At 46.1% G+C, this 23,503-nt stretch overlaps 2 protein-coding genes across 15 annotated transcripts in view; one reads left to right on the forward strand and one right to left on the reverse strand.

Annotated features, from left to right (window-relative positions):
• The window catches only part of RUNX2 (RUNX family transcription factor 2), a gene marked incomplete at its 5' end in the record, with an annotated part of 229,073 nt that overhangs the window by 153,922 nt on the left and 51,648 nt on the right, over positions 1-23,503 (reverse strand). The gene's annotated exons all lie outside the window — the stretch shown is intronic.
• The window catches only part of SUPT3H (SPT3 homolog, SAGA and STAGA complex component), a 301,316-nt gene continuing 294,428 nt past the window's right edge, over positions 16,616-23,503 (forward strand). For 3 of the 6 annotated variants that reach the window (XM_083495286.1, XM_083495284.1, XM_083495285.1), the window contains exon 1: positions 16,897-16,987. In XM_083495286.1, coding sequence (XP_083351412.1) covers positions 16,976-16,987 — 12 coding nt within the window. In that variant the 5' untranslated portion in view covers positions 16,897-16,975. Of the gene's footprint in view, positions 16,765-16,825; positions 18,479-23,503 lie in introns of those variants that run through there. The other 3 variants (XM_083495288.1, XM_083495287.1, XM_083495289.1) reach the window with 3 other exon arrangements.

A 23,503-nucleotide genomic window follows, 5' to 3' on the forward strand; every position in this document is an offset into this window, starting at 1 on the left:
GACGCGGCAGGCAAAAGAATCCGGCGTCGGGCAGCGACTGCAGAGGGAGGGAGCGAGGCTTCCTCGACTTCCAGCTTCCGACTCCCGGCAGGATGAGCCGGGGCGCAGGGGGGGGGGGGCTCGAGCGCCTTCACAAACAAGTGGCGCGCGGGGGGGGGGCAGATAAAACTTCAGACTTTGTCAGAGTTTTTGTTGCTGAAGAGACACCTCCGCGGGGGCGTCCCAGGGAGACTCGCCCTGTGAAGTCGGGGGCTGCTTTGGGGCTCCTGAAACGGCGGGGAGGGGCGCGCGGCAAAGCGGGGTTTCCAATGACCCGGTTTGGCGGCGCTGATCCAGGCGCGCGCGCGCGCAGAGACGGAGCCCGAGCCGCCCCGACGCGGACGGGAGGCGGCAGCACGTGGCGGCGCGGCGCGTCCTCCGGCTCCAGCCGCCTTCAAAACAAGCAGCGCAACGTGCGCCTTGGCCGCCGCCGCCGCAGAAAGAGGGGGGGGGGGTCCTCGGGCTGCGGCTGCTGCGGAAGCGCCAAAGGCCCCCCCCCCCGGACAAGGGCTGAGGGCAAAAACAAGAGCTGCGCTGGGGGGGGCACGGTCCTCCCAGTGAATACTTTACATTATAGACATTTCTGCGCAACCACTTTGCTATTCACCAAAGTGCAGACCCGAAAAGCCCTTGCTAAGGACCCCCCCCCCCGACACCCAGCGCCGCCTCCTGCGCCCTCCAAGGAGTTCATGATGCCCTTACTTCAAAAAGAAACAGCTGGTTTGGCTTGCTGTCTTTTGCACCCAAGTGGAAGCAAATTGGGTTTGTCTTCAAAACGCCCGACGCCCCGCGCAGAGAGCTCGCCCTTGGCTCAATGCTGCTTCTGCCCGCGAGCTGCCCGGCGGCCGGCGAGAGGAGGGCGCGCCCGGCCAAGACCTGCCAAGCAGCCCTCGGCTCCTTCTCCCGAGGAAGTGTCTCTGAGCAGAACACGGGGCTCGCTTGGGTTTCTTCTTTCGTGTCCCCCCAACACCCCCCCTGTCTCCCGGGGGCATTTTAAGCAGACAAAGCTTGTGTCCGGGGGGGGGGGAGGCCATGGCGCTGCCGGCCGAGGGGCCGATGGTGGCGGAGCTGCATTGAAACCAAAAGCAGCCACCGAAAGCGCCGCTCCGAGTCCTGGACCCCCACCAAAAGCAGCCCAGGTCGGACTCGGCAGTGAACGGGCGACGTTTCCCACCTAGAACGTAAAAGACTGAGGAAGCAGTAACGCCTGTTGTTGGTTTCTTATACTGGGAGGAACTGGGTTGTGGCTTTTGCTAGCTTATGATTTAGGCCATCCCAACCAAAGGCAAAAAAATAAATAAAATAGTGAAACTGCGCACACAACTAACAATATAAATTTCTTAATGACAGGAAGATAGGTTAGCTCTCAGCAAACCAACTTGTACTCTAAAACATTATCTGCCGAGTAAAAAATAATGTTTAGATGTTTAAAGAAGCTTTTGGAAATGACCAGCTCAGAGCTACTTAAAATAGACAACACTCAATTTTAATGTGGAAATAAAAAATTTCCACCAAATGCTTCCACAAAGATAGGCTTTTGGCAAAACTGATCTTCTCTCTTCTTCTTTTTTATAAAAGCCTCTCTACTGATCACTTTCCCCAGTTAATAGTAACTTGTGGGATCCCAGAAGGAGATACAACTCTTAAGCATTAGTATTATGATTATCTTGACTAAAAAGTAGCTGTAGGTTAGAGCCTAACTATTTTTACTTGGATTGCAATGGGATTTGCTCCTATGTAAAGAATGCATAGGACTGTAGCTGTAATATTTATGGAAACAAATAAAGGCTGTATGGCTTTTACATATACTGCATGCTAGAGTTTACATCACCAGAGCCACAGACATGGCTGTGTAGATCCTTGAGCTTTTTTCTGCTGTTTCTTCATAAATTAACTGCACCAAAGATGTAAAAGAGATCAGAGAGACATAAAATGTTATAGGAAAGTGTACAGCAGGAAACTAACCATGATTCCTGGTTCAGGTGGTGGTTGTGCTGGTTCTGAAGAGTGAAATCTAGGGCCCTAGAGCCACAAAAAACTGCCGGGGTTGGCTATCTTGGCATAGTTGCAGCTGCTCATTTTATTATTTTATAATTTGTTATTAATTTATTTTCCCCCTTTTCTACAGCAAAACATATTCTTAAGCAAATGTGATTCTGTACAGGATAGTGAATTGAGTTAAAATGTGAACTGCACATGCTCAGAGTTCATTTTTTAAATCAGGTTTGGCAATCTGTTTTAGTTTTTTATCTAACATACCAGGAATGTATCTAAATAGGTGGGGCTGTAAAACTATTTAGGGGTCTAAAATTACCTAGCATTATCCCTGGTTAGAATCCGGGCAAAGCTGGAAGCACTTCTAAATCTCACTGATTTCAAGGGAAAGAAGCATGTGGTTAACAAGGTACTAGATTGTACCCAGGATAGATTAGCTTCAGTGTATAAAATAAAATAGTTTAACCAAGCTTAACACAATATTAAATAAAATGATAACTGTAAATAGAGACTAACTGTGTAACATGAATGCTATTTCTTTAAACTGACAAACTTTGTTCAGATATAAAAGTAAACATCTCTAAACCTACTGTCAGAGTGGTGTTCTATTTTGGGTGTTTCTGTAGTGGTCAGTGCTGTAGAATCATAAAATGGGCAAAAGCAAAACTTTTATCTCAGCAAGGGAAAGGGATTCTCACCATATTTATTTGTGTGCAATTATCTAGAACCAATACTACTTTTATTCCAAATTTCACCCGTATAACATGTTTTAACAACCATGTGCTGGTTGAATGGGTGCCAAGCATAAATTATGTTTGTTAAATATATCTGATTCTCCATAAAAAACGAGTAAAGTATAAATGGGAAATATGTTTGATTTTATGAGCATGTTTTTATTGGTATTCCTAGCAATTTATTAAATTACTGGTATAATCAAATGATACAGTTGCATTTTCCCCATACCAAGCACACATATCAACAATTTTAATTAAGTCATGAGTTGCCAAGTTAATTTGGTTACCTGTCCAGATCTTGACATTTCTCAAATATAGACTATGATTCAGAAGTTAAAGAATTGTGTATTTGATGGAAATGGTGTGGAATCACTTGAACTATATAATCATTTGGTTATCAGACACAATAGGCCATGATACAATACTACAAACATTGTGAGAGTCTGGTTTTTGATCCTGCCCTACTGATTTATGATCTGGGGGCAACAAGAGATTCATTGATCACTATCCTAAAATGTGAAACAAGAATATATAGCATGATCCATCCAAAACTAAGCACCTTTAAAGTCCAACTTGTATCAACTGTAGGTGAATTAAGTGTATGTTTAACTTGGTCATTGAAATCAGATTGTTTTCAAATTTTTTATTTTTTTGCTTTGGTTGAATGATACCCATAATTACCTAGCATCAAACAATGGGTTTTGATAATGGAGAAAGATATAAAATGTTCAAATGACATTTCAGCACAGCAAAAGGCAACCAAAATTATCAGGGAGCTGGAGCAACTCCATCATAAGGAAAAGGGCTGGGGGGGGGCTTTATTGTTTAGAATGAAGGTGAGGAAGTGGGGACATGATAGAAATGTATAGGATGGTGCATGGCTTGGGGAAAGTGCACGAAGAGTCCATATTTTTCTCCCTCATAACACTAGGACCTAATTAAGTGGAATGGTGGGAGATTCAGAGAAAAAGAAAGTACCTCTTCACAGAGTGCATAGTAAACTGACCTCCCCTCCACCAAGTCTGGCCTTAAAGGGAATTGGACAAAATATGGTGGAGATGGCTACCAGTGGATACTAGTCCTGACAGCTGTACCTGCCTCTGACCTCAAGCCACAGGGAAAGAGGGATGGGGGAGGGAGTTCATGTCCTGCTTGTGAACTTCCCATAGGCATATGATTGGACCCTGAGGGACTGGACTTGATCTGATCCAGTCAGGCGCTACTTACGCTCTTATGAATGTCAACAACATTCTCTCACAGATTTTCCAGTCAAACAATGGGATGGATCAGTGGTTCACCAGAGTGTTGGATTTAGAGCAGAAAGATCACGGTCCAAATCCACACTCAGCCTTGAAGCTCCTTGAATGACCATGGACCACCACTCATTCTAATATACGTATCAGGATCATAGAATCATAGAATCATAGAATCATAGAGTTGGAAGAGACCACAAGGGCCATCAAGTCCAACCCCCTGCCAAGCAGGAAACACCATCAGAGCACTCCTGACATATGGTTGTCAAGCCTCTGCTTAAAGACCTCCAAAGTAGGGGACTCCACCACACTCCTTGGCAGCAAATTCCACTGTCGAACAGCTCTTACTGTCAGGAAGTTCTTCCTAATGTTTAGGTGGAATCTTCTTTCTTGTAGTTTGGATCCATTGCTCCGTGTCCGCTTCTCTGGAGCTCTGAGGAGAAAAGTTGACAACCACCAGGGCCTACAGCTTCTTGGAGTATGAGAGGGATTTGCAAGCCTCCCATTGAGGTGAGAGTGTTGAGGTTGCCTTTTCCAGAAACCACATGCTCTGCTGTTGAACAAAAGTATAGGAGCGGAGACCTAGTAGTAAGGGGGAAATGCATTCACAGACATATTCACTTCACGTGGACTTGGGTGAAGGCTTAGCACTGAAAATAACTTCCAGGGATGACTCTTCTCTTAAAGGCAATGCCCTAGGAATATCCCCTCGGTGAGGACTGCCATCTTCCCCCACCCAGAGACTGCTGCTGCTGCTGCTACAGAAGCAAAGAGAACGGCAAAGACTACTGCAGGGACGAGGTCCTTGGGCAGGCAGGCAAAGTGGGAACAGCTGCTGCCCCAGCTGGGTGTGGTCCAGCAGCTGAGGCAGCATTATAAAGCCTGCCTGTCTTTGGGGGTGAGACAAGGACGAGGGCCAGCCCTCCTGTGTTAACGTTATTAAGTAATTATTTAAATGTTTTTAGGTGTTTCAAATAGTCTGTGGTGTTTTGAATTTTGTTTTTGTTTTTTTGTTTTTGTTGGGGGGTGGGATGGACATTTTGTTGGGGCTGGGGAATGGTTTAATTTTAGCATGATTGTAAATTATTATTATTGGTTGTTTGTTTGGTGTGTTGTTTTCTTTGTTTGTTTGTTTCTACTGTTCTATTGGTTTGTTGTATGGTTTGTGTTCTGATCTGAAGGGGAGAGGGTCAGGGCTGCCTAGGGGCCCCAGCCAACAGAATGGCTGGGGCAAGTTCCACGGGGTGTGTGTATGTGTGGATGCACTGGGACACCCGATCTCAGTGATCACGGGCAGGAGGAAGAGCTAAACTAAGACTAGACCATGTCATTACTGAGGAGGCAGGCTTAGTCATTGTTTGAGGACTATCCCTGTCTCCGGGTCTGGTCTTGACCAGAAGGACACTGGAACACGACCTTAAGGTGCTGCTGTGCAATGCCAGGTCAATGATTCACATGACGGCTGTCATCCATGACTTGATTGTGGATGGAGGACTTGACCTGGCATATGTGACAGACACTTGGTTGGATGAAGCAGATGGGCCTGTTCTTGCCGCTGCTTGTCCACCAGGTTTCTCTTAAGCACAGCCACCCAGGTCATGTGGGTGGGGAGTGGTGGTTGCAGTTATTTTTAGGAAGTCACTAGCTTACACTAGGCCTCCTATTGGGAAGACCCAGTTTTTTGAGTGCATGTTCTGGAAGTTGGGCAATAGGGGCAGTACAGGATTCCTTTGGGTGTACCAACCTCCCCGCTGCACCAAGGACTGCCTGTTTGAGCTGCTTCAAGTCATGGCAGATGTTCCCATGGAGACATCTAGTTTGGTTGTCCTAAGGGATTTTAACATCAGTGCCAACACAACCTTACAAGGGGCCGCTCGGGACTTTGTGGAAAGCATGGCCTCCATGGGGCTGTCCCTGAATGAGTTTGGCCCAACTCATGGTCACGGACATGCCTTTGACCTGGTGTTCACCTCTATGGATGTGGGTGATCTGACACTAAGTAAAAGCGAAACAAAAGAAGTGCCATGGTCAGATCACTTCCTGGTGCAATTGGACTTCTCTGCATCTCTTCCCCTCTGCAGGGAGGTAGGACCAATTCGGATTGTCCTCCCCCATCACTTAATGGATCCAAATGGTTTCCAGAGAGTGGTAGGGGATGTTTTCTCCCATGTTGATGGCCTTTTAGCTGGTGGCCGGCTGGAATGCGGAGTTAACCAGGGCTATCAATTGTCTGGCTCTGAAGCATCCTCTCCGATTGCATGGAGCCTGGACAGCTCCATGGTTTTCCCTGGAGCTGAGGGTGATGAAACAATCACTGAGACGCCTAGAGCGCTGGTGGCAGAAAACTCATTCTGAATCGGACCAAGTGGCGATAGCAATCTTACAGAACCACCTTTGCCATTGGGGCCTGGTAAGGACTCCCAAGATCTGCTGCAATGATTTTGCAAAGTTTTTTGCAGATAAAGTCGCTCAGATTTGGAGAGGTAGACTCCACTGTGGGAGCAGGGCCGGGGCGGGAGAGTGCTAGAGTCCTGTCTAGTCAAGTTGCGTGGGATCTATTGCAATCTGTTACCTCCAAATATGTGGACAGGCTGCTTAGACGTGTGAAACCGACCACCTGTCTCCTTGATCCTTGCCCATCCTGGATCATGAAAGTGAACCAGGAAGGGCTGGGCGATGGGCTTCACGGGGTGGTGAATGCTTTTCTCTGTGAGGGAGCCTTCCCAGACCCATTGAAATAGGTGGTTATTAAGCTACTACTTAAATATATATATATATTTAGACCCAGCCAATATGACCAACTATTGCCCAGTCTCAAATCTTCCATTCTTGGGCAAGGTGATTGAGCAGGTGGTTGCTGAACAACTCCAGGCACACCTGCAGGATGCGGACCGTTTGGATCCCTTCCAGTCGAGATTCAGGCCTCATCATGGGACTGAAACTGCCTAGGTTGCACTGGTCGATGAACTTCAGCAGGCTAGGGACAAGGGTGAAAGCTGTTTCCTAGTTCTGCTGGATCTTTCAGCGGCCTTTGATGCCATCGACCAATGACATCCTTCTGGACTGTCTTGAGGGGCTGGGAGCTGGGGGCACTGTTATACTTCCTCCTGGGCTGTGTTCAGAAAGGGGGGGGGATGAGTGCTCAGACCTTTGGGCTCTCACTTGTGGGGTGTCTCAGGGCTCAGTCCTCTCCCCCACACTTTTTAACATCTATATGTGGCCGCTGGGAGAGATAATCATATACCATATAACACCGGTCCCAGTATGTTCAAAGTGTTGGTGCTGACCTTTAAAGCCCTAAACAGCCTCGGCCCAGTATACCTGAAGGAGCGTCTCTGTCCACATCATCCAGCCCGAACACTGAGGTCCAGCTCTGAGGGCCTTCTGGTGGTTCCCTCACAGTGAGAAGCGAGATTACAGGCAGTGTTAGAAACTGAGATATGAAAGCTGTCTGTGAAACTGAGATATGAAAGCCAGTGTGGTATAGTGGTTAAGAGCGGTAGACTCGTAATCTGGGGAACCGGGTTCGCGTCTCCGCTCCTCCACATGCAGCTGCTGGGTGACCTTGGACTAGTCACACTTCTTTGAAGTCTCTCAGCCCCACTCACCTCACAGAGTGTTTGTTGTGGGGGGGGGGGAGGGAAGGGAGATTGTGAGCCGCTTTGAGACTCCTTAAAGGGAGTGAAAGGCGGGATATCAAATCCAAACTCTTCTTCTTCTTCTTCTTCTTCTTCTTCTTCTTCTTCTTCTTCTTCTTCTTCTGTACAGTATGTAACCATTGCAAGCCTTTCTATCACATCACAAGGATTCTCTGCAATACTGCCAAATACAAACTATTTCTTCCCAAATTTCCTAAGTGCATTTTTTTTATTAATTCAATTCCTTCTGAATATGTTATGACTTGCATCAGAAACTGATGTCATGGTTCTGTGGTTCTACACATGCTTAATTAGGCCTAAATTTGTGTATCAGAACATGGAACTGCAGCTTCGAACCTATAATCATTTGATTGATTATAGAAAGGGTTAAAAGGTTAACAGTAATGAAAGAATGAAAGAGATCAAGGATGAGCCTTTCACATCTCCCTTAAAAGGCGTGTTGTGAATAAACATTGCATTAAATATTAAATTAAGTTATCTGGACAGGTGATATTTTGCAGGAGTGAGTTATAAATTATGGGCCGGCAGAATGGACAGCTTGTTGCTTTCTGATCAGAATTGCTGAGTTTTTCTCCCTATAAAGATATAAATGTTCCACATGTGTAGCCTGTCTGGATGAATGATTATGATCAGCTGAGGAGATCTTCTTGAGTATTGCACGTGCCCAAATGAAGTGAAAGTTTTCAAAAGAACAATATGCGCAAACTTGTGATCCACTTGGTTGAAAGCAGCCCCACCCATCATGTATGACAACCCAGCCACCCCTCCCCCTCCTTTTGGGTCTGGGTTTTGGGGGCTATGTTTTGTTCAGTATTCCAGAAAGTCATTGCACTGGGGACTCTGCCCTCTACCAGGTTTAGGGGCTATAGTGGCATCTATAGTGTGATTGCCCCCTTTCCCAAGTCCTGCCCATTTGCCCTCTATCCTTGCCCCAAGTTTACATTGTCTTCCAGCCATTTTCCATAGCAGTGGAGAAGGGGTGCAGTAATTTATATATTTAATCTCACATAATTGGATCAATAAAAGAAAAGTAGATGAACTGTCAAAGGTAGTTATCACACCCCTTTTATTCAGTAACTTCCTTTACGGGTTCTATACTGGTGTTACATCTGTTGAGCAAGGAGAGTGCCACGCCTCAGCCGAAGGATAATCTGGACCACCCTCCCTGTTACTGAGCGAAGCCCAAGACCTGACTGGATCTGAGGATGAGGAGGAGTCGGGATTCTCGGAACAGATGGCCTGGAGGTCATCCCTTGCTCAGCCTCAGAAGTGGACGCTGATTGGCCCCTGAGCCCCTGTGAGTGACAGCACCATAACCAGCAGGTGGAAACCCAACCAACAGCACCACCTCCTGTTTAGGGTTTGCGGTTTCTCTGTCAGATAGCTAGTTAAGCTTCAGCAAAGTTAAGGGAACCCTCCCCTAGCATTCAGCCCTCCTGGCTGTTCCCAGGCAATGAGGCTTCATGGTTTAAAAGGAGCCAGGCTCCCTGCAATGTCTCATTGTCTGAACAATTGTGGTGCAAGGTTGTGGGAGTTGTGTGGTGAGATGGAATTGCTCCTTCTTTTCTACTGTACAGGCAGCACACAGCCCCAGGAGTCATGGATGTTGGAATGTTTTCTGTCTGTTTCGCTTTGGCACCCTTTGCCAACTGTGGTGTCCCTTTGCTGCAAGGAATGGATGCAATGGCAACTGTGCTACACATACTTTACACTTGCACAAGTGGCTCCCTGGCATTGTGGGACAAGAGGATCAGGTTACTTTAGTGAGTAAAAAGGGGAACTAAGTGCTTTAAAAAAATACCGCAACAAAATAATAAGAAATTGTTAGGGGTTGTGTCCAACACGGTTATACTCGGAGCAAGCCCACTGAAAGTCATGAATTTAAGGTATTCATGCCCATTGGTTTAAATTTATCTATTTAACTATACTCTCTCTCTCTCTCTCTCTCTCTCTCTCTCTCTCTCTACTTGATTGAAATATAACCTCTAGGCTGTTTACAAAAAATATTAAAATTATCAATTAAGAATGGGTCTATTCTGAGTTGAACTTAGTTGGCTACAATTCATGGCTTTCAAAACATTGCAGAGCTGGACGTCTCTTGCTTCCTCTGCTTCTGAGCTGGGCTAGAGAATGTCTAGCATTGCACAAGATCCTTTGGAGCCCCAAACAGATGAAACAAAGAATTAATACAGACGCTGCCATGACTCCCTGTCCCTCAAAGTCCCTTTACAATGGCATCACATCCCTGCTCCCCTTTCAATGTATGGGCAGATGGGCAGGAACAAGAAAACAAAGAAAATCAGTGGGTAGCAGGGTAAACAGGTACCACAAAGAAGCAATGGCAGAAAGGTTTCTAACTACGACAGAACCTTCTCCCCCAGAACTTGGAAAAGAGCCCAAGAGTCTTGGATACCGTCTTCCCTGGATCTTGTTGCAACATGTTTGAAAGTTACTATTTTATTTTACAGTGGTACCTCGGGTTACATACGCTTCAGGTTACAGACTCCACTAACCCAGAAATAGTACCTGGGTTAAGAACTTTGCTTCAGGATGAGAACATAAATTGTGCTCCAGCGGCGTGGCAGCAGCAGGAGGCCCCATTAGCTAAAGTGGTGCTCCAGGTTAAGAACAGTTTCAGGTTAAGGATGGACCTCCGGAATGAATTAAGTACTTAACCCGAGGTACCACTGTATTTATATACTGCCCTTCATCTTAAGATCTCAGGGTGGTTCAGATAATAAAACACAGGATAAAAACAAATAAATAAAGCAAAACAGCATAACAATACCCCCCACAGACACATTTAAAAGGCTGTAGAATATTAACCAGCCATAGGCCTGGTTTTCACCTGGTGCCTAAAAAGATGTAATGAAGGTGCTAGGTGAACTTTCTGCCTTAAAGCATCCTGGATTACTTAAACTAGAAGGCTAAAACTCGTACACCTGAGCTTCCCTTTTAAGCTGCAAAGAGATTGCTGAGCTCACAAACATGAGGAAGGAAGGACAATATCTAGTAAACATATCCTCTTCTAGCATATATACACATCCCTACACATGACTCTCCCAATCCACTCTGGAGGGTTCGGAGAACCCCCAGAACAACACAAGGGCAGGGGGGAGAGGAAAAGGTGAGATTGTCCTGTAACAAGCAGAAATACTGATGCTGGTGGAATAATCGTATTAGTGTGACAGTGAATTCCACACAGTATTTGGGAACTGAGCCGAGTGAAACAGCACCATCACACAACTGGCAAAGAGCAAGGAGAGAGCCTCTCAGCGTGACGGGCACATACACCAATGGTAACTCTCTGGTGTATGGGGTTGCCCAAGTGGTGCCCACCAGTATCTCCTACTGTATCCACAAAAGATCTCAGTATATATATATTCTCTCACAAATCTACAGTGCACAAAGGTCTGTTCTCCCTGCTCTGGTCAGCCTCTCCTCCACTCCTCTCATGCCACCTCAGCCCTGCCCACATTTCGTTGGCTGCCCCTCCTTCCATCTTGGCTGCTGATGTAGGTGCGTTTTCCTCACCAAGGTGTGGACATGCCTGTAACTTTTTGGGTGGGTGGGGGTCCTGTCTCTTTTACTGCTCTTTTAGATGTGGCAGCAGTTTTATGTTATGCCATTTTGTGAAAGATGCCCACAGCGTTTTATCAAAAGTTCAAATGTGCCCACTGGCCTTTAAAGGTTGCCAACCCCCTGCCCTAACAGGACTACCTGTTGCCTAGCCTCTCCTTCAAGAACCAGCCAGGCAGCCCCATTTCCATTTGGATGAATGCCAGGATCTGCTGGTTAATGTGCCAGCATCTCTCTCTTTTGGTCCCACACTTATGTCAGCAACACTCGCTTGCTTTATCATCACACCAGCATTAGTTGCGAGGGGTGGGAGCAATACAGTAAGTGTTGTTTGTGATACTTCCTAGGACGGTATCCAAAGAATAGAAGCACAACTGGCAACAGTAGTGACTTTCATTAAGCAGTTGTAGTCACAGACACATGGGATTGCCAGACTTCATGTTCTAACTTTTATGTATGACAAAGCAAGAGGCCCATTCTCCTCATCCTGCGGCTGCCCTTGTTCAGCTCCCTTGGCATGAAGTTCTGGAAGGCACAGCAGCCCAAGGAGAGAAGGAGTGGCTTTTATGGCTTTTGAGATACCAGAGATATTAGAAATATTGGTCAAATCCTTTGAAATGAAAAATCCCATGATTACTTTTTAGAGATATTTGCTATCAGTAAATCAATTTGATATGCAGATTTCAAGAAATGAGTGGAACGAAGAATTTGAGGTTCCTATATTACCTAGACAGTGGAGAGTGTTTCAGCTTCTGTACCAAAGGTGTCTATGGATCTTACACAACAAAAAATATTTAGAATTTATTGGACTCCATTGCATTTATACAGAAAAGGTCTGTCTAAAACACCATGCTGTTGGAGAGGGCAGCCAAGGCTACTGCCCCCATGTCAATTCTGTCAGTACCTTCCTGAGCTCAGCTGTCTTCTATTTGGGACAGAAGATAAAGACGCAGATCCTGCAACATTTGGAAGAGTCTCCAGGACCCAAGCCTACTACAATAATAATAATAATAATAATAATAATAATAATTTATTACTTATACCCCGCCCATCTGGCTGGGTTTCCCCAGCCACTCTGGGTGGCTTCCAACAAAAGATTTAAAATACATTAAAATATCAGTCATTAAAAACTTCCCTAAACAGGGCTGCCTTCTTCTAAGTGTCAGATAGTTGTTGATTTCATTGACATCTGATGGGAGGGGATTCCACAGGGTGGGTGCCACTACCAAGAAGGCCCTCTGTCTTGTTCCCTGTCTGGTTCTCGAAGTGAGTGAACCACCAGAAGGCCCTTGGCACTGGACCTCAGTTGTCCAGGTTGAATGATGGGGGTGGATGGGGCTGGAGACACTCTTTCAGGTGGAGACGCTCCTACTACCATCACACCAGCTCCGGAGTATGGCAATTGCACAAGGCAGACTCTCTCTCCTCCACTCAGCCTTCCTTTCCATGGATATCTCCTCCTCCATGGGCTCCAGGAAGGTCACCTCCTCTTTCAGATTCCCCCTCTTGGGACTGGGCCACTGTCTTCTCCAGCTAAGATGTTGCCCAAGCTACAGGCACTTTGGACTCTTGCCAGCCTCGCCAGCTGCAACCACCCACATGTGAAGACCGTGGTGAATGACGTTCTGAAATAATTACATGTCTACCCAGTTTAATTATATATACCTGATTTTAAAACTGATGATTTTATCCATATTTTTATAATTTTATTAGGTCTGTTTGTTTCAAAGTCTATTTTCATTGCTATTTGAAAATAAGCATGTTATGCTATTTAATGTAAACGATATTTTGTTTTTACTAATATAATAATATAATAATAGCAAAAAAAAATTTGTGTGTGTGTGTGTGTGTGTGTGTGTATATATATATATATATATATATATATATATATATATATATATAGTTCCTCACTAGGATACCTTTTTAAAATCCCCCCCTCCCTTCTCTGGCAGTCCTGTTAACAACAAGCAGTAAAGACGCAGAGATTTTACCAACTGTGGTAGCACTTATCTGGTACACACAACCCAACGATCCTGTGACAAACTGTATGTTGCCCAAACCACTGGTAGAAGAAGAAGAAGAGTTTGGATTTGATATCCCGCCTTTCACTCCCCTTCAGGAGTCTCAAAGCGGCTAACAATCTCCTTTCCCTTCCTCCCCCACAACAAACCCTCTGTGAGGTGAGTGGGGCTAAGAGACTTCAGAGAAGTGTGACTGGCCCAAGGTCACCCAGCAGCTGCATGTGGAGGAGCGGAGACGCGAACCCGGTTCCCCAGATTACAAGACTACCGCTCTGAACCACTACACCACACTGGCTCTCGAATTGAATGGAGTATCCTGAAGGCCTGGCTGAAATCCTAAACAGATGGACTCATGTTGGGAAGTGAGGCTACACTGCAACATTTTATTGCAGGTCCCACTGGTTTCTTTGTAGTGCCCAAATCAGAAAATATAAGGCACCTGGGATTATACCCTGATAGAGATGACTGTGCAGTACATCCATGGTCCATAGCTTACTGGTATTAAGCTTATTTAAACCAGGAGTGGGGAACCTCCAGCCTGCTGGTCCACCTGGGTCCCCAAGGGGGTCCAACCCATGAGGCCATTTCGCCAAAACCTTGCCCACCTGTCAATCAGCTGTCATCACCCAATGGTGGTGATGTCAGCTGGCAGGAGGAGGAGGGGGAGGGGTTCGGTGTTGGTCTGCACCCACAGAGAACTGGTGAGCCAAGTCAAAGCAGCAGGATTTTAACCTTCACCCTCACTCATCAGCTGATGAATGGCAGGTTAAATCCTGCTGAGAGTTCTGCAGAGAGCAGGATGGAACCCGAGGAGCAGAGAAACCAATCCTGTTGGCGCTTCTTCGCTGCTTACCACCTGTCCCAACTCCTGTGCGTTAGCTCTGACAGGTGCACACATTAAAAACACAGGTCAGCTAAGCAAACGATGACTTAGCATTACATGTCAATGCAGCCGGAGGTAATTTATTCCTGAGGAAGACTATCTTTGAAATGCATTGGACCATTAAATCTGTGTTTAGTGCCTCCTTGAGACACCACTGTTGGTACTTATGCCTTCTCTCTGTTTCACTGTCAGGTTGAAATATAGCCCTGCCCCTCCCCCCTTGCAAAAATAAGTTTTACCACAATCTAAACCAGTGGCTACATAACTGCTAATGTCGTAGGGTGCCCATATGATTTTTTTCCATTGCAGGTTTCCTATACAATGCACTTCTGTGGGGCTACATTTTAAGCAAAAAATGTGTTAAAGCTGAATTCCTGTAGGAGAGAAAATCTATACCACAAAATAAAACAGCATTTGTAACTGATATAGCCTGCAATTTAACATGTGCAACATTTTTCTATAATTTATACAGTTGGACAGAAAATGAAATAAAATTGAATGCAGAAAAACTCTGTAATTCCAACATTCCTTCTAAATTGTTTCTATGGTGACAGCAAAGTATTAGTAACAGCAAAGAAAGCTACCAAGAGCAGAACAATATTAAGCATAAAAGAGTTTGCCTCTATTGCAAACCATCAACAAAGATAACTATTTGGATGCAAAAAGGGCATAATTTATTGAACAGAGAAAGTGGATTTTCTATGTTGGCATTTGCTTTTACTTCCTTGCAGGAGGAAATAAATCATTGTTTCTTTGCAAATGGCTCCATATTGGTTGTGGCTTTTACACAGGCACATTCCCCAAGCATGGAGAATTTCATGTGTTATACAGTTGTAATCCTTTCTTTTCAAAATTAGTAGTAACTCCCCCATAAAAATGCAAACTCCAGGAAAGTTTGCCACATAAACATTGTATCTGAAGAAGTGTGCATGCACACGAAAGCTCATACCAAGAACTAACTTAGTTGGTCTTTAAGGTGCTACTGGAAGGAATTTTTTTATTTTACATAAACAATGTTAGTTATAAGGTGCCATTTGCTGCAAGAGACTAAAACGATACAAACTCCCTTGATAGGAGTGTTGTCCTTTTGTGCAAACAGACGACAATCATCTCAAGCAGCTTTGCTTCATGTTCATTTAATGACCCTATTGACAGGCTAGAGATTTGTGTGATGAATTTATGGAGGCTCCCATTGTGTTTTCGTTATATACTTTAGATTAGAAACTCTCCCAGTCCTCTGTTCAGACAGGAACTGTTACTATCTAGTTTCAGTGTTTGAGTAATGTCCAGCAGTACTAAAATGTTAGTGAATGATGTGCTGCAAGAATAAAAAGTTACTTTTCCCATTTTCTATGTTTTGAAGAGCCATAAAAGTTAAAACAAGTGAAAGAGTAAATCAGGCCTATTCTAATGTGAAGTTTGGTGCACATTATGGTTTGGGGCCCCTCCAATGTGTGGAAATTCTGAGACAGCTCATAATGGCTTAAGTATCTTAAAGGTGACCTACAAAGAGAGAAAGGTTTTTTATGGCCTTTATTTGGTGCTGACAAAAACATGCTGTAAAGTTTAGAAAACCCTAATAAGGCTTGGTCAGCAGAGACAGCATTCTTTTGCTACAGAAGCCCTCAACTACTGTAGTAAGAAAGCAAGAACCTTACCGAATGAGACTGAAGCCCCCTTTGAACATACTGGGACTTACACCTAGGCTTGGGCTGTAAAATAAATCTAATCCTGCATTGTGTTTTCGTTCAACCCCCTCCTTCAAGCTTTGTGCCCTTGATTAATTCTCAGAAACTACAGCTGCTTCAAAATGTCACCACCTGATTATTGACTGGAACAGGCCGCAAAGAGGCCAAATTCAAGAGAGCTGGATTTCATGATTTCTGAGTTCAATTCAGGGTGGTACCTGTATTTTAAACTTCCAAATAGTCACCATAACGCCAGACAATAGAAGCCACCTGCACATAGTGTAACTGTCTTGTGTCAGTCATGTCAAGACCTGGCCACCAGCTAGGACAATGGCTGCCCATGTGCTCCATCGCCCCCCCCCCCCCGACCCACACATAAGGGTCTTGTCAAGAAGCCGAGTTCCATTTAGTTTACACACATTCGCGACACCTGGAGGCCCTCAGCCCCATTTGATGGGGGGGGGGGAGAGAGACCAAGCGGTGCGCCTCCTGCCCCCCCTGGGTTCTGCGTGTGGACTGATGAGGGCGGTGCTGGCCCCGAACCAAGAGGCACGACAGAGAGCCTTCCTCTCGGGGTGCCAAAATGCTGGCCCCACGCAGCGCACCACATTGTGCAAGACCCCGGGGGGGGCGGACCAAGACCCTTCGGAGGGGCTGCTTCTCCCGCCAGGCCTTCGTTCGGCGGCGGCGAGAAGCCGGGCGAGCGGGAGGCCCGCCCTCGGCCCCGCGGCGCCTCCTCCCGCCGGGCGCCGGGCAGGCGCAGAGGAAGCGGCCGGGCGCCCGTCCCGCCCTCGTCGCGGGAGCAGGCAGGCCGGCCCGGCAGCCGCCAGTCCGGGGCCGCAGGAGGCGGAGCGGCGGCGGCGGCGCTGGCGAGGAGGCGGAGCGGCGCCCCTGAGGCGGCGGCGGCGGCGAGGTCAGCGGGGAGGGCGAGGCGGCGGCGGGGCTGCCCGGCCTGGAGCAGCGCGGGCCCGGGAGGGGAAGGCGGGCGGGCGGCGGGGCCTCCGCGGAGCCGGAAGAGCTGCTCCTCCTCCTCCTCCTCCTCCTCCTCCGGCGGCGGCAGCAGCCTCTCCCGCGGACGGGACTCCAGAGCCCTGGGCAGCGCTGCCTTCCTTGCCCCGGAGCGCATGGCAGCTTCGGTCCGGTTCCATCCTCACTTTTGTGGGACGAGTTTCCACGCGGAATCGCAGAACTCTAGAAAGTTGGAAGGGACCCCGAGGGTCATCTAGGCAGGAATCGCAGCACGAAACGCCCCCATCCCATTCGAAACCACTCCAGATCCTGCTTGGCTTTGCAGATGTGCCAGCAGTTTCGTTGCTGCAGCACCTTCCGCAGCCAGCCGAGGTGAGCAAGGAGCTGGCGCCCAGGTGCCCGGCCCCTTGACCCAGACCCGCCTGGCTCGTGGGGCTGCCCGTTGGGTCCAGAGTGCCCTGAATGCTTTGCTGTGTGAGGGTGATCGGTGCTGCATTGAAAGAGGCCGCGATGCAACCGCTTCTACGGAAACCGGCTCCGGGCCCTTTGGCTTGGACCATTGACCAGTTGGCAAGACCCCCTTTGGGGGAAGGTGGTGGAGAGAGCCATGGTGGGGCAGCTACAAGCATTTTTAGGGCCCAGATTATTTAGAGCCATTCCCGCCTGGGTTCAGTCGGGGCCACAGACCTGAGTCGCCCTTATTGCCCTGATGGATGACCTCTGCAGAGAGCAGCGCACAGGGAGTGTGACCTTGCTCCCGCTTCTGCACTCAGGGAACACCATCCGCCATCCTGGACCCATGGACTGGGGACAGTGTATTACAGCGGTTCCAGTCCTACCTTCAGGTCCAGAGACTAGCACTGGGAGAGTACCTCTTGGCCCCCGCGGGGGCAGCTATTTAATATATGCCAGTTGGGGTTTCAGGGCAATGTGCCACCAGTCTGCTGAGGACACTCGGTTCTCTTTCTCCATAACATCTGAATGTTACGGAGAGACCACACAGTCCTGGGCTCATTTCCTGCCTGCCTCCCAGTGCCATCGCTGCCTCCCATGGGAGCAAGTTCCATAGTTCACACTATGCTGTGTGAGGAAGAACTTTCTTTTATCTGTCCTGAATTTTTCAGCTTTTGCTTCCTTCAGTATCCATGAGTTGTTGTGTTATAAGAGAGAGAGGAAAACATTGCCACCCACTTTTGCTCAGGTCCTGCTTCCAAGCGTCCCATGGGGTCCCTGGGAGAACAGGAGGCCAGATGGGCCTTTGGATTGATCTTGCAAGGCTTTCTTGCGAGGAATCCTATTTGGAATAAGGGAATTTCCCTTAAAAAAAGAGAAACGTTGACAGCCATGGGCTCTTACTATGTCTTATTTGATAAACTTCAAATGTGACTATATTTTTTCATGTGTAGTATATAAATTGCAGATGTTTTGTTTGGGTATGATGCATTTGTTTGTCAGTATTAGCGCATAGGCTTTTGTGGGCTACGGTCTACTTCAACAGATGCATGAAGTGTGATCCTCAGTCAAAGTACATATACAGACAATTGTGAGTTAACCGCAGACATTGAGATCAGGGAAACGAGATGAAGAAAAAGTACAGACCTGATAATTACATAATTATTTGTGGTCATTACAGCTGGTAACAGAGACATCCTCTCATGGTAAGCCAAGGTGCTCTTTTTAAATTTGCATTCCTGATTATTGATGCTAATGGTATTGAGGTGGTTATATGCACCCCACTTTTAATGTGGCTTGTGCCTAAAAAAGGTTTTGGGTGAGTATACTGTTTCATTTCTAATTGGCGCATGTCTTCTTGCTTCCTGCTGAAATTCTGTAAATTTCACAAATGTTCTGGAGCAGGGGCCTTTGACCTGCTTTTGTTGCACTATATTTAGTTATTACATTTATACCCCACCTTTTATGAAAGACACTTAAAGTGGCATTCATGGTTTTCCTCCCCACTCTTTCTATCCTCTCAACAACCCAGTGGGGTAGACTAGACTAGGCCGAAAGCTTTGGAACCTGGCCTCCTTCATCCCTGTCCAGCCCTCCAGCCACTGCAGCACACTGGCGCTCGTGATAGAGGCAAGAGGGCCTCTCTGGACAGCCATCATGCTGGAAGCATTTGGGAAGCATTGTAGAACAGCTAATAAAGCAAAATGATGTTTGGGTGACCCGGTATAAACCCCCCACTAATGCACATGGAAGATGAAGAGGGGATATGAGAGCCACCTTCAGATATCTGAAGGGCTGTCCCATGGAAGTTGGAGCAAGCTTGTTTTCTCCCACTCTGGAGGGTAGGACTCAAACCAGTTCAAGTTACAAGAAAGGAGATTCCGACTAAACATCAGAGAGAACTTTCTGACAGTAAGAGCTCTTTGACAGTGGGAGATTGTGGACTCTCCTTGGAGGTTCTTAAGCAGAGGTTGGATGGCCATCTGTTGTGGAGGCTTTAGCTGAGATTCCTGCATTTCAGGGGGTTGGAATGGACCTTGGGGTTCATTCTAGTGCTACAACTCTACGTCATTCAGGCAGTGACATGTTGCAGAATACCTGTGCAAAACCCCCGCCAGTCTGCAGGGCTGCCAAATTAGCACATGTAGAGTGATAAACATCCACAGTGATGATTCAGTCCCCAAAGAGTAGGGTCAGATCTCTTGATGTGTCTGTAGTAGCAGTTCCTCTGCTTCAGTTTGGCCCAGACTCTGTGGCAGACCCAGATGCAGACTCTGCCCTCATGGCAGGACCTAATAATTTCCCCACAACAGGAGAGGATATTGCACCTGCTCATCTTCCAGCATGACATAAGCCATAATCTACCAGCAATACCTTTCTGCATTCTACATAGGACAAACAGGCAGTCTCTGTGCAGAATAAAAAATGGACAGAGATCTGATATCAGAACTGGCAATACTGAAAAACAAATGAGGGACATTTTAACTTTGCAGGGCACTGTAACTGGTCTTAAGGTGGCCATATTGGAATGGAATAATTTCAAAGGCGTTCAATGCTATCCGTTCTGGGTTCATGGATTATTATAGCACTGTATGTGTTAATTGGCTTGTCCTGCCAGGATGCCAGTGTTCCCAGCACCATTGTTCATTAACAACCAATTAATGACATCCGTACTTCTTTGCATTTCATTTCCCTCTGACCTCACGATTAGCAGTCCCTAGTACATGCCATGTGTGGGTATTTGCCAACTGATTATATCACTTCATGCAAATGCATAGGCTGCAAAAGCTAAATTCTTAAGGTTTTGTTGTTACCACCATTGTGTGTGAAGTGGGGAACATTTGGGAGGAATTTAGAAATTACATACTCTTACCCCCGCTCCTTCGATTTCACCCAGTAGTTTGTGTATATCTGGGACTACATTCTGTACATAAAATCCACACATTCTTTAAAAAAATCACACTGCATATGTGTAAAGCATTTGGCTTTCCAGAAGGAAACATTTGAGAATGTGTTAAGGCAAAATGTTGAAATATTAAGGGTGCATTGTTAATTTCAGAATGTTTCCAAGATTGAACTTACTAGATGGTTTGCAACTTAAAGTTAAATGGAACTGGTCAGTGAATGTAGTTGATGAGGTGTTTTATGGAATACCTTGTTTGGAATTCCTCCCAACCCCCACCCCACCCCTAAAAGAGGTTCTCTTGCTTCCTGTTTTGAGCATTCTTCTTAATACCATAAGTCATAATAATATAGTACTTTTACAAAACATTTATAAACTTCCCCTTGGAATTTATTGCATACTTTTTTCAACAGTGGTCCCGATTCACGTAATCAATCTTTGCATTTGCTGCACTTGTTTTTTGACTGGGTGATTTATGGGCCGGCTTTTAAGATTCTCTTACGTTTCTTCCCCTGTTGCTCAAAAGATTTTTGTAAGGGTTGCCAGCCTTGTTTCAGATCAGTGTCAGTGTCAGAAGCTTGAAGAATGACTTTTGTGGGCTTACTAAACGCAGAGGAAGTGTCTGAAATGTGATTAGTCAATTAACTACATGTTAACATGTAGCAGTGTGCAATTTAATAAACGTATATGTTTTAGCAATTATATTTGCATAATAATCTTAGGCACGGTTGAAAGTTAGGGGCTAATGACATTTCTGCATGAGCTCCTAAAGCAATAAGACATGCTAGACGCTGCATTCCCTGTGATTATATGCACCCCAAGGGCAACATTAAGGCACAAGGCCAAACCCAAGAAGTGTGATAATCCCCCAGAAATTAATTGAGTGGAATGTTGGAGGCTATTGAGAAATGTAATGCACACAGAGGGGTGGGGAGGAAACTAGTTAGACCTCTGCTTCCACTTGTGCTCTCTTCTGCTGGCAAGAGGGTGATCGCCTCAGGCAGCAATCTGTTCAGTGTGAACTACAGAATTGTAGAGTTGGAAGGGACCCCATCTAGACCCCATCTAGTCCAAACCCTGCAATGCAGGAATCTCAGCTAAAGCATCCATTGACAGATGGTCATCCAGCCTCTGCTTAAAAGCCTCCAAGGAAGTAGAGTCCACCACCTTCCGAGGGAGACCATTCCCGGTCAAGCAGTTATCACCCTCCGAAAGCTGTTCCTAACGTTTAGTCTGAATCTCCTTTCTTGTAACCTGAAGCCATAGGTTCAAGTCCTACCTTCCAGAGCAGGTGAAAACAAGCTTGCTCCATCTTCCATCTGGCAGCCCTTAAGATATATGAAGATGCATGGCTTATTCCCTCTCAGTCCCAAGAATGGAGGTCTTTAAGCAGAGGCTCGACAACCATATGTCAGGAGTGCTCTGATGGTGTTTCCTGCTTGGCAGGGGGTTGGACTCGATGGCCCTTGTGGTCTCTTCCAACTCTATGATTCTATATGTTTCCGGGCAAAATATACCCAACTCCCTCAACTGTTCCTCAGAAGCTTGATTGTTTTGGAGTGACATACTCCACCAAATGATCATGAAAACACCACAGTTCATTTGGTTATGATCATAACAGCATAATTCTAGGTTGAGAATTGGACTAGTCAAAAAAGATTTGGGCCAAATATTGTCACAAAATGGTTAAGTATTTTAAAAGGAATAACCTTTTGAGAGCAACAGAATATTATCAACATAATTGATGCTTGTGCTACTTATGACAGTAAATTATTTTCTCTCTCTCCCCCCCCCCCCAAGGAACTTAGCATAATGCACATCAGCCTTTCTCCACCTTGGGGTCCCCCAAATGTTGTTTGACTACAAGTCCCATCATCCCTTGCTAGCAGGACTGGTGGTTGGGGGTGATGGGAGTTGTAGTCCAGCAACATTTTATATTAATCTATTCATGGAGTTGTTCCGAGGCTGACAGTATGCGACTGGCCCAATGTTGCCATGGAGCCTTATGGTCAGGTGAGAATTCGAACCTACGCCTGTCTTCCTGGTCCTAGTCTGGCCTGCTGCCTGCTAGACTTTTGCCTCTGTTTAGAGATGTCTAAAATTATAGAGCTTTGCTTCACTGCTTGTTTTGCCCCAATTGCTGCAGAGCTAGGAGATAACTAGCACTGAGGTAATGACACCATAATGACACACAGAAGTATTCATTAAATGTTTGACTGGGGTCAAATAAGAGTTGACAATATTTGACTTCCTTTCCAAGCCTAAATAATTTTCTTCAGTTTAAGCAAGGGATTATTCTGTCCTCTACTCCTTGCTTGCATATACTTCAGAGCCCCTTCCTTACTTTCTCTTTCCACCTCCTAGACAAAATTGTCAGCAAGGCAAACCAGGGATTTATTTGACCTTCCATTCTTAGCAGAATTCTATGAATTCTAAACTACCGCACTTTTCCGTCTATTAGACGCCCCCATGTGTAAGACCCCTCCTATTTTGGGGGACTCAATTTTAAGAAAATGAGGGGAGATTGCCCAAAGTTGTTGAGCCTCCCCCCCCCCCAGCTGCGGGCAGGAAACACTCCCTAGATCATTTCCCACACGCAGGTAGAGGGAGTGTTTCCCTCGTGCAGCAGCAATCGATGTTCGGTTTCATAGATTTCCAGGTTTGTCACTGGGGGCCCAAGTTGTCTCGATGTCTAGGAGTGCCAGAGTGCCTTTCACTAACTTCCACTCGTATGATAGCTGTAACTGTTAAAACGTCTGCAAATCACAACTTTCTGTGCTGCTCTTGAACTTCCTCAGCAATTACTGTTGTTCTTCTGTGAATTCAATTTAGTTACAGGCCCAAACAACATTATTTAGTTTTTCAGGCATGTTGTTAACTTACTATGAATGCCCTCATATCTACTGACCTTGTAATATAATGCTTCTCTATATTGAGCCACAAATGCAATTTGTGTGGCTTGCAAAGATGACTTGATTTGAAGTGCAGTTATGTTTAGATAGGTGCTGAATGGCACAGGTTCTGATCAGTAGAATTAATTTTGTTAGACAGTCCGAGGATGGAATTCCTTGGACAACCTGAAATGGTTCACTGTGGCCATGGCTAAGAAACTCTCAAGCACTTCAAAGATGTAGGTATTACTGGTACCTGAGAACTGGGAATATTTATTCAACCCTGCATTGACTATCACCTTAGGTTTCCAAGGGCATCTAGGCATGTAGAATACTTTTCCTGGAGCTACTGTTAGTGAGATCTGATTTGTGTTGTGAGTACAGAAAACAGTGTTCTCTTGAAAAGAACCGCCTCTTGCTATAATGATAGAGAATCT

Source organism: Podarcis liolepis (genome assembly GCF_965112155.1).
Source record: "Podarcis liolepis genome assembly, chromosome: 3".
NCBI classification, from domain to species: domain Eukaryota; kingdom Metazoa; phylum Chordata; class Lepidosauria; order Squamata; family Lacertidae; genus Podarcis; species Podarcis liolepis.